General features: G+C 35.6%; 1 protein-coding gene across 3 annotated transcripts; it reads left to right on the plus strand.

The window, feature by feature from the left end:
- Positions 1-1,701: 1,701 nt before the first annotated feature.
- LOC138704554 (1,5-anhydro-D-fructose reductase-like) lies at positions 1,702-13,079 on the plus strand. 3 transcript variants are annotated; one of them, XM_069832580.1, is made up of 8 exons: positions 1,702-2,053; positions 3,518-3,685; positions 4,808-5,008; positions 6,443-6,702; positions 8,548-8,704; positions 10,284-10,381; positions 11,815-12,029; positions 12,520-13,079. In XM_069832580.1, exons 1-7 carry the CDS (start codon positions 1,979-1,981, stop codon positions 11,855-11,857), a joined length of 1,002 nt encoding a protein of 333 aa, XP_069688681.1. In that variant the 5' UTR covers positions 1,702-1,978; the 3' UTR covers positions 11,858-12,029; positions 12,520-13,079. The 3 variants fall into 3 exon arrangements, with proteins under 3 accessions (XP_069688681.1, XP_069688683.1, XP_069688682.1); XM_069832582.1 differs by lacking the exon at positions 1,702-2,053 and adding an exon at positions 2,403-2,420; XM_069832581.1 differs by lacking the exon at positions 1,702-2,053 and adding an exon at positions 2,874-3,104.
- Positions 13,080-14,537: the final 1,458 nt, after the last annotated feature.

Below are 14,537 nucleotides of genomic sequence, written 5' to 3' on the forward strand. Positions count from 1 at the left end.
CCACAGTTTCTGGAAAGTACGACTTCTCGAATTATCTGGCTATCTCCACTTCGGACGGACTTCTCTAGAAGATTCGGGAAGGTCCGTCCCCCTTTACTCCGTAAGTAGCAGCTGTGCGCGCACTCTCCCCTCGTCGCGTTGACGTAATACACCCCCCTCTCTTTTCTCCGCCGCGCTCCGTCCCTCAGTGCTCCGCGCGATCTGCTCTCTTGCGGGACGCTGGTCGTGAGTTCGAATCTCACGTCGCTGTCACATTATTATTAAGTCCAAAAGTATGAAGAGTTTTAAAATTAATGAAATTAGGTTTATAGCAATGTAATATGGAGAAAAAACATATGGGATGAGATTGGGAAAATACCAACTTAACAGGGTATGTCCTTCATAGTTTAAGTTACAGAGCTATTCCTTTTATTTCCAGATTTGGTTCAGAACACTACAATGAAATAATGCGCTCTAGCGGTAAATTACAACACTATTTTGATGATTAATTCGGAAATGCGGACAAGTGAACAATACTCTAATAAAAATCTGAATGCAATGAACGAATTTTTTCCGATGAGTGCTCACTTTTAGAGTTGGGATAGGAGAAGAAATGTCAGAGAGAAGTTGAAGAGGGAGATAAGTACGACAAGGATTCCCTTTATCACCTACCCTGTTCAACATCTATTTGGAGGATTTAGTGAAGAACTGTTTCCAGAACATGTGAGGAGTGATAGTAGAAGGAAGAAGAATAAAGTGCATAAGATTTGCTGATGATATAGTGTGGGAATGTTATTAAGGGATATGCTACTAGAGCTAAATGACAGCTGCGAGCAATATGGGATGAGGATAAATGCAAACAAGAAGAAGAAGGAAGGAAAATAAAGGTAAACATGCGAATTCGAAATGAGTCAGTAGAGCAAGTGAACAGTTACAAATTCTTGGGGTATACTGTGAGCAGTAATTTGAACTGCTGCCAGGAAGTGAAAGGGAAGGTAGCAATGATAAAGGAAGCTTTTAATAGAAAAAGGAGCGTCTTCTGTGGACTTCTGGAAAAATAACAAAGGAAGAGACTAGCGAAGTGCTTTGTGTGAAGTGTGAAAAAAATTGTAAATTATGTTTTATTTAATGACTCTCGCAACTGCCTAGGTTATATCAGCATCGCCGGTGTGCCGGATGTATGATATATTAATATTATCTGATGAAGGAAATCGTCATTACTCATTAAGAAGATAAGATCCAGTAGAGTCGACTTTTTTCAATCTCAAATAGTAATTGTGATCACATAATATCTAGAAGATTGGTCATCCCCATGTTAAAAACTGTAACATATGGAAGAGGACAACCATCAGGATCGCCACCATCGATTGGGAACTGCTGCTAGGTGGAAGTACAGTTGCTCCATGCAATTCAAATGAGAGTATAACGTGACTTCTTATGCAGTAGCTAGATGGCAGAATAGTGAAATTGATAAACGTTGTTGCCGTTAAAGTCTATAAGGCTGAGCAATCTGTTATATGTGATCTGGGTTAATAGTAATCTTATCTGATAAAGGAAATACGTTATTAGGAAGATAAAATGCGGAATAGGTATATTAAAAACTTATGGATGAAAGTTAGCTTGAAATAGAGCAGAAAAACTTATTCAGGGCTCCCATATAGCGGATTATTTGAATATGGACTTGGCAACACTGCTAGAGAGTAGATTCGTCATTCGCAGTGGCAGAGCTTGCCGGACAGCTGTTCGATGTATGTAGTTAACCCTGCTGTCTTGGCTGAACTAGCTGAACCGAACAGAAGGGAACTGGCCACTGGGAGTGGGAAGCCAAGCCAGCGCTGGAGGAAACCGACGAATTCTTGTTATAAGCGGATGTGGTTGCAAAGAAACGTATATAAGCGGCGTGTTGTAACTTCGCGTAAGCTTTTATATATACGAAAAGAAGAATTCGTACGGTATATAAGTTTTCCTAAAAAAGTCCGTGTTAATAAGAGTAAAGATAATGTTGACTGAGAAGTCATGTGTCTCATTTTTCAATGGACAGATGATGCCGATTTTGGGGTTAGGGACATGGCAAGTAAGTTACAATATAATTTGTTCATGGAATTTTGTTTAGAATTAAATCACGATTGGGTCATTTGCTAGGAGACGTCGTTACATATACCCTACAGTAGATCACTCTTACATTAACTCTGTTGTAGTTAAGCAATAAATTAATTATTAATCAGTCTCGCATATGCCTACTTCTTGAATTGAAGAAGATCTATAATTTAGAGTTTAGACCTAACACCAAATTGAGGACCTCTCAGCGAGAAGAGGGCAGCTTCATTTTCGTTTCGAATTCCAGTTATATGCCGTACCGGTATGTATTGAATTAAAAAAAGAAAGAAGGCATTTGTGCAACAAAAAGGCAGATCCGAGAACAAGTGGGAAAGTTATAACAGGTAATTGCGCTTGCCCCCACCAACTCCAAAATTGTAATGGGTCTACTCACCCATCATTTAGGTGGATAACGTTACTAAAGGGACTCCCCCTCCAGCAAAGATACTACGGGATTGCATGAGGAGATAGGAGTTTGGGTAGGATAGTAACATTTTTAGACAATTGCGAGTATATGCAAGACATACCAGAAGCCGAAACTAAGCTAACCTAAACTAAACTATCACTGATTCGACCTTACGAATATTCGCCTTTCTGTGTGACAGTAAGGAAACATGGAAATGAGATGTGCTGCCCCTCCCTCCCACCTACTCCTTCCACCTCGACAGCGATCCCGCCTGCCTACACCTCTCCACCGATCTCCACTTTTACAGTAACTCTCCACCCTTATTTCTGTGCGAAATTGATGTAGCAGTCACTTTTTCTTTTGTTTTCGGGAAATTTCTGTACAGTTGCATTACCACGTTAAGGTATAAATGTATTTATGTACGAGTCATATGTATTGTATACAAAAGGAAAATCGAGTGGCGACGCTAATTTCATAGCAAAAATAAGAATGGGAAGTAGCTGTGAAAGTGGTCACCGGCAGAAAGGTGCGAGTGGGGAGGATAACACTGTCGATGTGGAAGGGGTAGCTGCAGGACATAAGTCTCATGTCCATGTGTTTCCTTAATAATCACAGAGAAAAGGCGAGTTATCATAATGTTGACTTGGTGGCAGGTTAGGTTAAGTTAGGTTAGACTTTTGGTATGTCTTGCATATTCTCACAATGTCTGTCACTACCCCATTCAAACTCCTCTCTATCATGTTATCCTGTAGTGTCTTTAATGGGAGAGTCCTTGCTAGCCACTTCTTTTAGTAACGCTTGTAAAGATTTATACTGTTTACAGTGCATATGACTCGACTGGAAGTCGTAAATACATTTGTACCTTAACATAGTACATAACGCAATTGTAAAGAAATATCTTCAAGTCAATAATTATCAGTTAACTGAATGACTACTATAGGCTATCATATTATTTTCATATTTTAGTGTACTTAAATTTACACATGTGCTCATTGTAATTGAGAAATATAATAATTACTTTTCTAACTCAAATAGGCATCAGCTGATGAGGTAACAGTTGCTGTGGATGCAGCATTGGAGGTTGGATACAGACATATAGACACGGCCTTCATGTATCAGAATGAGGAAGCCATTGGAAAAACTCTGAAGAAGTGGTTTGACTCTGGCAGGATCAAGAGAGAAGATGTCTTTATTGTGACAAAGGTATAGTTATTCAAGGTTAGAAATAGAATAGAAATAGAATTTAAATTATTTCAAAAGAAAGGTAGATTTATCTTCACCTAACCCAACCCAACCCAACCGAACCGAACCCCACCTAACCTAACCTAATCTAACCTAACCTAACCTAACCTAACGTAACCTAATCTAATCTAATCTAATCTAATCTAATCTAATCTAACCTAATCTAATCTCCCTTCACCCCTGCCCGAGAATGATATCCATGCCCATGTCAATATCGGAGTTACTCTCTGATCACGTGTTCTGTAGCAAACGAAAGCAAAGACAGTATTGCACATGTGCAGTTCACTGTGCCAGACTCCACAAAAACAGTTCCTGGCTGTGCCCTGAAGAACGAAATAAAATCTGAAAGATTTATTCAAATTCGAATTTAAAAAAAGTTCATGCATCTTTTGAAATCATTTGTATTTTGCTGAAAATACAATTTATCGCGGTAATATCCATTTGTAGGCTAATATTAATTCGTAATGATGAAATTGGCCTCAAAATGTTGGAGTTATAAAATGTAAAGGAAACCGGGGGGGAAAAAAAGAGAGAAAAAACATGCTTCTTATCTTCATCATATTTATGATAATTACGTTATTTTTGTGCCTATAGTTATAAACTATAAAAAAATTACTGACCATGTATGCCCACATGTTGGTGGGAAGTTAAGGTTCCCACCTGTATAGACAGTGGGCATTAATTGCAGTTGGAATGTCAGTCCTACATACCTGCTGCCTTTACTCCCAAGGAAATACATTTGGTACTTATTTCTGTTAGAGTTAATCCCATATTTAATAGGCACATATAAACTCTTTCTTTTAGGTTAAACTTTCAAGGAAATTGTGTACTGCATGAAATATCATCCCTGCCTGATTTGATCCTGAAAATTGTGAAGTTTTGTGAATCTCTGGACTATAATCCCAAGAATATAGCAGTTCTCTATAGAACTGCATTTTAATGCCCATTTGTTTTCATTTGCATCAAAGTAATTGTTATACCTAGATTATTAGATTTGTAGCAAATTAACATGTTATAACAGCTTATTTTTCTTTGTTTTACTCGTAGATATTGTCAGGTTTTATGAAAATGGTTTTCTTTCAGCTTCCACCGAAGGGAAACCGTGCAGCATCTGTAGAGAAGTACTTGACGAAGTCTCTGGAAGCTTTGCAGCTGTCTTACGTTGACTTGTACCTTGTCCATGCTCCAGTCGGACTTCAGGAGGAAGGAGAGGAATTGTGGCCTGTTGATGAAACTGGAACACTTCGTATCGACCCTGAGACAGATCTCATTAGTTTGTGGAAGGTAAGATAATCAATACCCTGTTAGAAATAAATATAAAGTAATTACATAATTAAAATAGGACGTTTGATCCAGGGAACAACTTTTATAACAGCGCAAGATAATCTGCATCGCTCATTACCCAATTTTTTTTGCATTGCATTTATTGCATATATATTTTATGTATTTTAACACGATTCAATTGGGCATAGTTAAAATTTGAATTATAAAATAATGGATTGCTAAGCTAATGTACTATTACTGCATACTAAATCAATACACTCTCGTTGTTCGTTAATTCTCTGAGATTAAAATGAGTGTACATAAATATTATTTTAAGAAATACAGAAAACGAATGTACAAAATAGCCTATCAAATTTTCTGTGCATAAGAAGCTATTTTAATCTTACCTGTCCTCGATTTACTCAGATGTTACTGTAATAACATTATAGCATTATGTCTATCTAGAGAAACTACACTTTCCAATGGTGAAATAATAATTAATTATACAAATCGATTAATTTAGCTTCTGATATTACTTCATATAAACACAGAAACATTCTCTGTAGGCTATGTTTAATAGTTCGATTGTTGATGTCCAAGGCCCTTATAGACGAAGTCATTTGTTCTTAATTCATTGCACCGTCTTAGATGGCGTTATTTTAATTTTAAAACTCATTTATCTCATTAAATATCAGTCCTATCAAAATTTTGTAAAGAATAAAACTTATCGGAAATCATTTTTAAAGAAACTTTTGTTATGTAACATTTTTCACAAAAGTCAATAATAAGCGAGTTATTTCGATTTATTTAATTCAGGCCCTCTTATAACCTCCCTTTTAAATAAAGTATTTTGAATGCCATATAGCCTAAAATCTAAGTTACAACGAACTTAATTTATATTCCAATTTTCATCGAAATCCGTTCAGCCATTATCGCGTGAAAAGGTAACAAACATCCAGACAGACAGACAGACAGACAAACAAAAATTTCAAAAAAGCGGTTTTCGGTTTCAGGATGGTTAATTATACATGTTAACACCAATTATTTTTGGAAAATCAAAAATTACCAGAAAAATTTTGGCTACAGATTTATTATTAGTATAGATTTATTTATTCATTTATTTATTCATTCATTCATTCATGTATTTATTTATTCATTTATTTATTTATTCATTTATTTTATATTTATATATATATTTATTTTTATTTTATTATTATTTTTTTTATTTAACTTATTAATTTTTTTATTTATTAATTTTTTTATTTATTTAATCTGGCGGAGTTAAGGCCATCAGTCCTTCTCTACTACACCATCAAAGTACAAATAGGCATATACAAAAAAAAGAAATGCAGATAGAAGAAGTAAATAATAAATGTGTATACATTGTACAATAAGAAAGTAACAAGATCATGAAGTTGGCGTAGATGTCTGAATACTCCATCTGGTTTCTGGCAGGGGATGGAGGCTCAGGTAGACGCAGGAAGAACTCGAGCTATAGGCCTCTCCAACTTCAATGCCAGTCAGATTTCCCGCATTGTGAAATCTGCTCGAATTCATCCAGCAAATCTGCAAGTAGAGCTGAATGTGTTCTTCCAGCAAAGAGAGTTGGTAGCATTTTGTAAGGCTCTGAACATTACTGTGTGTGCTTATGCCCCTATGGGTTCCCCTGGCCTGATCAATACATTGAAAGCAAGAGGTCTGGATGTACCAGAATGGTAAGCAACTATTTCTTTTTAATACAGAGTCTGGGTATTTCATTCACCATCATTTATAGTATATGCCTAATGACCTTTTGTCGCATTCAGTGGTCCAGTGATTACATTACTTGTCAGAAATGTGGTTTTGCAGTTCAAATCTGGCCAAGGGCTATGTATTTTAAGGTTGTTACAAATTTTTAACATGATTTTCTTCAGTAAGGAAGTGAAGTTTGAGAGGTCTTATTTTTAAGATATGATCAATCAATCAATCTTAATGTATCCAGCTGTTTGCTGACAACATAAAGTCCACTATAGTTTACTGCAGTCTATTCATTTGTTGTTTTTCACGAGAAATGAGGGGTATTTTGATCGGTGTTCGTTATAGATGCCTGTTGCTAGTAGCCAGAGTTGGGGTGTAGTCAATATATACTGCAGGGCTGTGTCTTCTGCAACTTTTAAGATATGATGTACAAAATAAATGTCCCTGAGTGAGAGGAATACAGAAAATAAAATGCTATTTGACGAATTTGGAAGCAAGAATATACTTTATAAGACTGGTTTGAAGTCCTGGAACTAACAAGAAACAAAATTGAGAACAGTGTTAAAAATTCAGAATTATTAAAAAAAATTGTGTTTTCATTCATAGTTTCTGTCCAATGGCAGGTATTTCCCTGCAAACCCAGCAATCTTTCCTCTTTTCCTCCTTACTTTTTGTCTCTGCATATGATCCATATATCTTAATGTCGTCTATCATCTGATATCTTCTTCTCCCATTCGCCATTCCTTCCAGTCCATCCTTCAGTAGGCAGTTTCTTCTCAGCCAGTGACCCAACCAATTCCTTTTTCTCTTCCTGATCAGTTTCAGCATCATTCTTTCTTCACTCATTCTTTCCAACACAGCTTCATTTCTTATTCTGTCTGTCCACTTCACATGTTCCATTCTTCTCCACATCTTCATTTCTATTCGCTTCTCTTCACTTAGTCGTAATGTTCATGTTTCTGTCCCATACAATGCCACAATCCATACAAAGCACTCCACTAGTCTCTTCCTTAGTTCTTTTTCCAGATGTCCGCAGAAGAAGCTTCCTTGGTCATTGCTATCCTTTTGACTTTCTGGCAGCAACTCATGTTACTGCTTGTAGTAGACACCAAGTACTTGAAGCTGTCCACTTGCTCTACTGCCTCATTTAGAATTCGCAAGTTAATATTCTTTATTTTTCTTCCTATGACCATGGTCTTCGTCTTCATCCGATACTGCTCACAGCTGTCATTTAGCTCCAGTAGCATATCCCTTAGTATCGTCACTTTTTCTGCTAACTATACTATATCATCAACAAATCTTATGCACTTTATTTCTCACATGTTCTGAAAACAGTTCTTCACTAAATCCTCCAAGTAGATAGTGAATAGAGTAGGTGATAAAGGAGATCCTTGTTGTACTCCTCTCCCCATTCCTCCTCTGTGATATTTATGTATATTGTATATGATACTTTAAAACCTTTTATATCCAGTAATAATCTAATTGTAAATCTAACCTATCTCTTTAATAAATCAGTAACCTTCGGGTAAAGTTATCTATATTACAGGCTATGGAGGCCCACAAAACCATTAAAACATGCATTTAAACTGAATATAATGTATTATATGCATTATTAAGCTAAAAATCGCTTAAATGTGCATTATGCATGTTTTTATTCTCAAAAAGACAAAAACATGCAAATATTCACAGAAAAAGTACACATATTTGGAACCGGAAAGTAATGAAATGGATAAGTACTAAGTTTGAGCTGTGTCCTGTGTCCCTATAAAAACATGCATTTGCATGGAGTTCTCGTCTCTATTAATGACCTTTTTTGTTTTCAGTGTCAGATGTGAACCGTTGAAAGATCCTGTAGTATGTCGAATAGCTGAAAGTCATCACAAGACTGCAGCGCAGGTTTTACTTCGTCATTGTATGCAGAGAGGCATTATTGTCATTCCAAAGAGTGTAAATCCTGATCGCATTAAGGAGAACTTTCAGGTAATGTGAGAAGTATTGTCATGCAGAATAAGAACCAACTCCTCAGAGATATTGTTCTGTTGTCACAGTCAGTTCTTAAGTGATATGTGACACAAATCATCCCAACTTTTTTCAAAGTGTTTTCTGCAGAATTCCAGTTCTATGGGTCCGAAATAGTTATTAACCTGGCAGAACTCGCACATATTTTTCTGGCATATATGCTTGTTCTGGGTCTGTCAGATCCAATTTAGGTACTTAAAAAAAATTACTTACTTACAAATGGCTTTTAAGGAACCCGAAGGTTCATTGCCGCCCTCACATAAGCCCGCCATCGATCCCTATCCTGTGCAAGATTAATCCAGTCTCTATCATCATACCCCACCTCCCTCAAATCCATTTTAATATTATCCTCCCATCTACGTCTCGGCCTCCCTAAAGGTCTTTTTCCCTCCGGTCTCCCAACTAACACTCTATATGCATTTCTGGATTCGCCCATACGTGCTACATGCCCTGCCCATCTCAAACGTCTGGATTTTAAGTTCCTAATTATGTCAGGTGAAGAATACAATGCGTGCAGTTCTGTGTTGTGTAACTTTCTCCATTCTCCTGTAACTTCATCCCGCTTAGCCCCAAATATTTTCCTAAGCACCTTATTCTCAAACACCCTTAACCTATGTTCGTCTCTCAGAGTGAGAATGATCTTAAAGTTATTATACAGCTTTTTTTTTTTTTTTTTTTTTTTTTTTTTTGTAAATGAGAGTTCAACTATTGTTTTTACATAGTAATGTAGAACTTGTAAGCTATTTGCTCTGGGCCTCACCAGAGACCCAGCGCAAGCTCAGCTGGGTTAAATAATTTATTTGATGCTTAAGAGTTCTTGGTACCATATTCCTGTACTAATTGGTGTGAAGATTTCCTCGGACTGGTTTCAATCCTTGCTTGAATATCTGGAAGCATCTCCTTTGTTAGCACCCTCTTCTGTTGTTCTCTCTTTTTGTTTAAAACAGACCCTGTTTCTCGCCATTTTCTGAATAACTTGGTTATGTATTGTCTCGAAGGTATTGCAGCATCATGACATAGAAACTTGCAAACGGTACTATCATACAATTTCTTCTTTAGGAAAAATGTCTCGACTAGAAATATTTGTTGTGCAATACTATATGTTACCATACTGATAGTGAACACAAATAACACAAATAATGTTCAATAACAAGTGTAGTAATGCAACACTACGTAATAACTCAGTATGTTTACTGCTGTCCACGCACTCCATCCCCACCACTTGGGAATTTTAGGCCTACCATAATGAAACTGAACGCCCACTCATGCTGCTGCAGCTTACCGGTGAGTCGAGCAATGGTTTGCGGGCAGTCTTCCCAAACATCCCCTGCATAGTGCGGTAACTTTTCACTGCCTCTCTCTGTATATATTAGTATATATTGTGCAATAATTTTATTGACATTGGTTTACTAAGTATTTTGATGTTATTCAGTTGTAATGTGCGTGAGTTGTGCAGTCTAACCTCTTTGATATGATTTGGACATCCAGATGTGACTAATTTTTATCATTTCATAAAATTAAAATTTTACTTCTAATACAGGTTTTTGATTTTGAATTGAGTAAGGACGATGTTGAAGCCCTTGATGCTCTGGATAAACGATCAAAGGGGCGCAGATTTACAATGGGCGCTTTTAAAGGGTGAGTTGTAAGAATTTAAAACTTAAGTACAATAGTTTGTTGTTGATTGGGACTACTGATGTTTCATTGAATTTTTATGTATGGAGTGACATTTCGCAACATTGTGATAAAATACTATTTCAGTTTATCTTGAAATTATTTATATAAATTGCCACTTATATAACACATTAAAGCAGAGACTTTTTTTTTTTGTTATCTTCATTGAGTGATAAATCATTTACTTATCTGCGGAATTTGATATTGTTTTGTTTTCACGAAGATAATAATGCAGGCATACCTTTGATTGAGGTTCTGGCTGTTATGTATATCTGTTATCAGGCAGTTGACGATGTGTGGCAGAGGAAGAACTTTTGTTTGTATACATATAAAATCTGATTAGTGTAATATGTATCTAGTCAGCGATGTATGCAATGGAGGAGAAAAGGAACTGGCCATCCTACCTTATTATCTCCTAGCTTAGTTGCCTCATGAGTGATGTCTTATTGGTTTGACTTGTGAGGTTGAAACCTGTTTTCAGAGAGTTGACTAAACAAAAACAATTGACAGAGTTAAATTTCAGTTCTAATATGAACATGCACTACGTATTTATTAATATACCTATATTTTTAAGTTGATTTTATGGCCTTTTATTCAGAGGGAAAACTTTATGGCAAACACACTAAACTAACCAATGGCAACTCTTCTTCTAAGAACCCTGATCTCCCTTTCTCACCACTGTATAATTATACTCTAGTTGTGTTTACTTGGTGTCCACTTCTAGAAAATAGCTCTTGGTAACTGATACAACAGGCAGGTTTTCCTGTTCCCCCTTTCCTTTCTTTCTTTCTTTCTTTCTTTCTTTCTTTCTTTCTTTCTTTCTTTTCCTTTCGTTCTTTCTTTCATTCTTTCTTTTCATTCTTTCCTTTTAATTCTTTCTTTTCTTTCTTACCTTTTCATTCTTTCTTTTCTTTATTTCTTTTTCATTCTTTCTGTCTTTTTCATTCCTTCATCCTTTCTTTGTTTCTTTTTCATTCATTCTTTCTTTCTTTCTTTCTCATTCTTTCTTTTTCATTATTTCTTTCATTCTTTCTTTTTCTTTCTTTCTTTCTTTCTCATTCTTTCTTTTTCATTATTTCTTTCATTCTTTCATTTTTCTTTCATTCTCTCTTTTTCTTTCTTTCTTTTTTTCCCTATCTCTCTCTTTCTTTCTTTTTCATTCTTTCTCTCTTTAGGAGCTGAGATGTAGCCCCAAAACTTTGTATCTCTCTAGAGCTAGAACACTGTGCAAATATCCAAAATCCTCGCACCATATTTGTTGTAGCATTTCACAGACAATGTGAAGAATATGACTTGAGGTTAAATCGTCTGTATTGTCCAATGTGTTATGTTAATATTGTAAAATTGTCATTTATAACTTGAAAATGAAATACTGTGCGTCTTCATTTTTTTTTCAGCTTTGACAAGCACCATGAGTATCCATATGCCGACCCTTACTAGGAGCCAGTTGAGATCGGCTTAGTTCACGTTCAGAGATGTGGACACTGGTGCTACATTACACATCTGTGCTTCTCTAAAATAAAATTTCAATGGCTGTGTAAATATTAAGTTTTGTACGTATTCTATTAATACGAAAAAATATATAAAGAAGTATATTTACTGTATATTTTTGGTAAGTATACAACGTAAAAATGCATATTATAGTAAACTCTCGATTATCCGCAGACAGATAAAGTATGTAATGACAGGGGTAATGACCTTGAACCTGCCTACCGCTTGCGGATCTCATCTGTGGATAGATTTTATATTCCAGTTGAGTTTTGTACACATTAGACCTATGTACAGTATTTTTTTTTGACATCTAATGAGTAGTGCAGCATTCATCGTATAAATTAAAATAATTTTTAAGTCCATAGTAATGAATTTTAATGCTTTTATTGTTCAAATATTTTCTTGAACATCCATATCACCTTAGTTGTGATTATCCACAGTTTTCGATTATCTGCAGGTTTTGTACCCCCAATTACCGTGGATAATTGAGAGTCTACTGTACTTGAAAGAAGTAGGCCTAACCCATTGTTCTGTCATGTAATAATTGTATGATTTGAGTCATAAAATTTAACATATTGTGTAATGTCTAACTTCATCTGTTTGCTTTTCAGCATATTGTAAATAAGTAAGCTGAAAAAACTCAATGGAAGTGATTCAAGATGGAAGTAAAAAGAGATGGAATTCAGAGTTTAATCAATATTCAAACTCTGCGTTAGAACTTCCAAAGAATGCAGAATTCGGTTTGTTACGCTATTGGTACTTGTTTATATGGTATTTAATACATTATGTAACTTCATTAAAGTTATTTGTAATTGGCCTTTTTTAGGATTTTTATGTCATTTTTTTCTTCAGAGATGTTGACGTAATCAGTTAATATCTGCGCCATTTCTCGTGTGCAGAATTTGAAGTGATAATAGATGATTAAATGTCATGTTCTCTAAAATGAGTGTAAATAAAGCTACAACATCGCTGTATCTACTCATATACAAGCAAATAATTATGACATTTACAGGGATTTAAATGATACTTTAGAATATGTGCTAAATTTGTGTAATAAAAATTGTTTGTACTTCTGATGGCATTGACTGCTTGACACAGGAATATGTACTACATAAACTGTACCTCATCATGAAACGTAATAGAAGAAATACAGATTTTTTATGAGCATGTACAGCTGTATTTTCATTTGTTTACATATCACCATATCTTCCTTGTTATCCTGAATTGTCGGGTTATTACCATGTTTGCTATTAAGTCAGAGATTCTTGGCTTTTGCTTTATTAGTAGCATTCAGATTTTTAGAAACTTTGAAAAATCCGTGGTATAGTTTTCTTCACGAAAGAAATAAAGTTGGGAGAATCGTGTCATGTAGTTACCTCAAAAGAGCCCTATCCCTGAATGAGTTGGCTATAGGCAACTGGCCATTTCTTGCACATGTCAGAATTCATTGCTGCTAGTTATAAATTATTGCCATTCTCGTCTGTTATGCCACCATTCAAGGTAATTAATTCGTCTTACATTTGTCCCTTCTTTAGAAATGATATTCTTCATATTCTTATAAATTCAGGTAGATTTTTGCTGAACACATGTTTTTGTATTAGCAGCCAACTAACTTAGTGTTCTCAATATATTTGTAAAATTGCATCTTCGTTATTAAAGAAGTTCCCTTGAAGATTGTTGGATAGAAAATGAAAAAGGTGGAGGAAATACCAGGACGCAAGATATGGAGGCTATGAAGTCATCTCCCAACCAAGCTGCTGTAGTCATGTTAGCAGAATGCAGACACCCATTATCGTGTTGCAGCAGCACTTGATGCAATCTTCCTGGTCGTTTTTCTTCAATTGTTGACAATAAATGTCGGCAGTTATAGTTACATTCCAGGGAAGCAATTCATAGAACATGTACATGATACTTTCTTTATCTCACTAGACACATCATCTTCTGTGGATGAACACTAACTTTTGTATGGGGTGTTGTGTGTTGAAACGACAGAACCAATTTCTTGCAGTGCTTTCTCCTATGGCATTCTCCCCATGAATTGCACAAATGTTTCGAGCCGCTTCTGCTGCCTTTGCACCTCTATTAAACTCAAAGAGAAGAATATGTCGAAAGTTCATTTTTTACACTTGACGTTTCATAATCTTTAACCCACAAATAACACAAATTTTCTTGAAATGCGCAAAATTCAAGGCGGATTTACAAGCACAACACTCCTCCAAATAACAAATGACAAACGATAAACAATCTCCTAACAACAAACAAAAATGCAATGAACTTAAGCTACGGTTTGGCTACGACGATCTTCGTTGAATGAACATCGCTGACGATTCAAATCGCCAGCAGTCATCGTCAGAGAGTAGTTTCTTTACCGGCGAACTTCGTAGGTGGATAGTAAATTGTTTTATATAGTTGACCATGTCTGATCAGCTGATAACTGGATGACAATATAACGTTATAATATAAGTTTTACCTTGGAAAAACAAGTACGGATCTTTAAAGTAGTTAATGTCATGTTTAGAAATAGATATACAGAGGGGTCTTTTAATTCATTGATATTAAGACATCTTGAAAATTGAACCCACCAATTTTAAGGAATATTTCAGACTTTCTCCCGAACAATTTCATTTTG

Source organism: Periplaneta americana, chromosome 8, assembly GCF_040183065.1.
Source record: "Periplaneta americana isolate PAMFEO1 chromosome 8, P.americana_PAMFEO1_priV1, whole genome shotgun sequence".
NCBI lineage: Eukaryota > Metazoa > Arthropoda > Insecta > Blattodea > Blattidae > Periplaneta > Periplaneta americana.

Coding starts and splice junctions, on each gene's coding strand:
- LOC138704554 (XM_069832580.1), top strand. CDS start 1,979: ATGTTGACTGAGAAGTCATGTGTCTCATTTTTCAATGGACAGATGATG. Junction 5,009..6,442: donor ATCTCATTAGTTTGTGGAAG/GTAAGATAATCA, acceptor GGTTTCTGGCAG/GGGATGGAGGCTCAGGTAGA. Junction 6,703..8,547: donor GGTCTGGATGTACCAGAATG/GTAAGCAACTAT, acceptor TTTTGTTTTCAG/TGTCAGATGTGAACCGTTGA.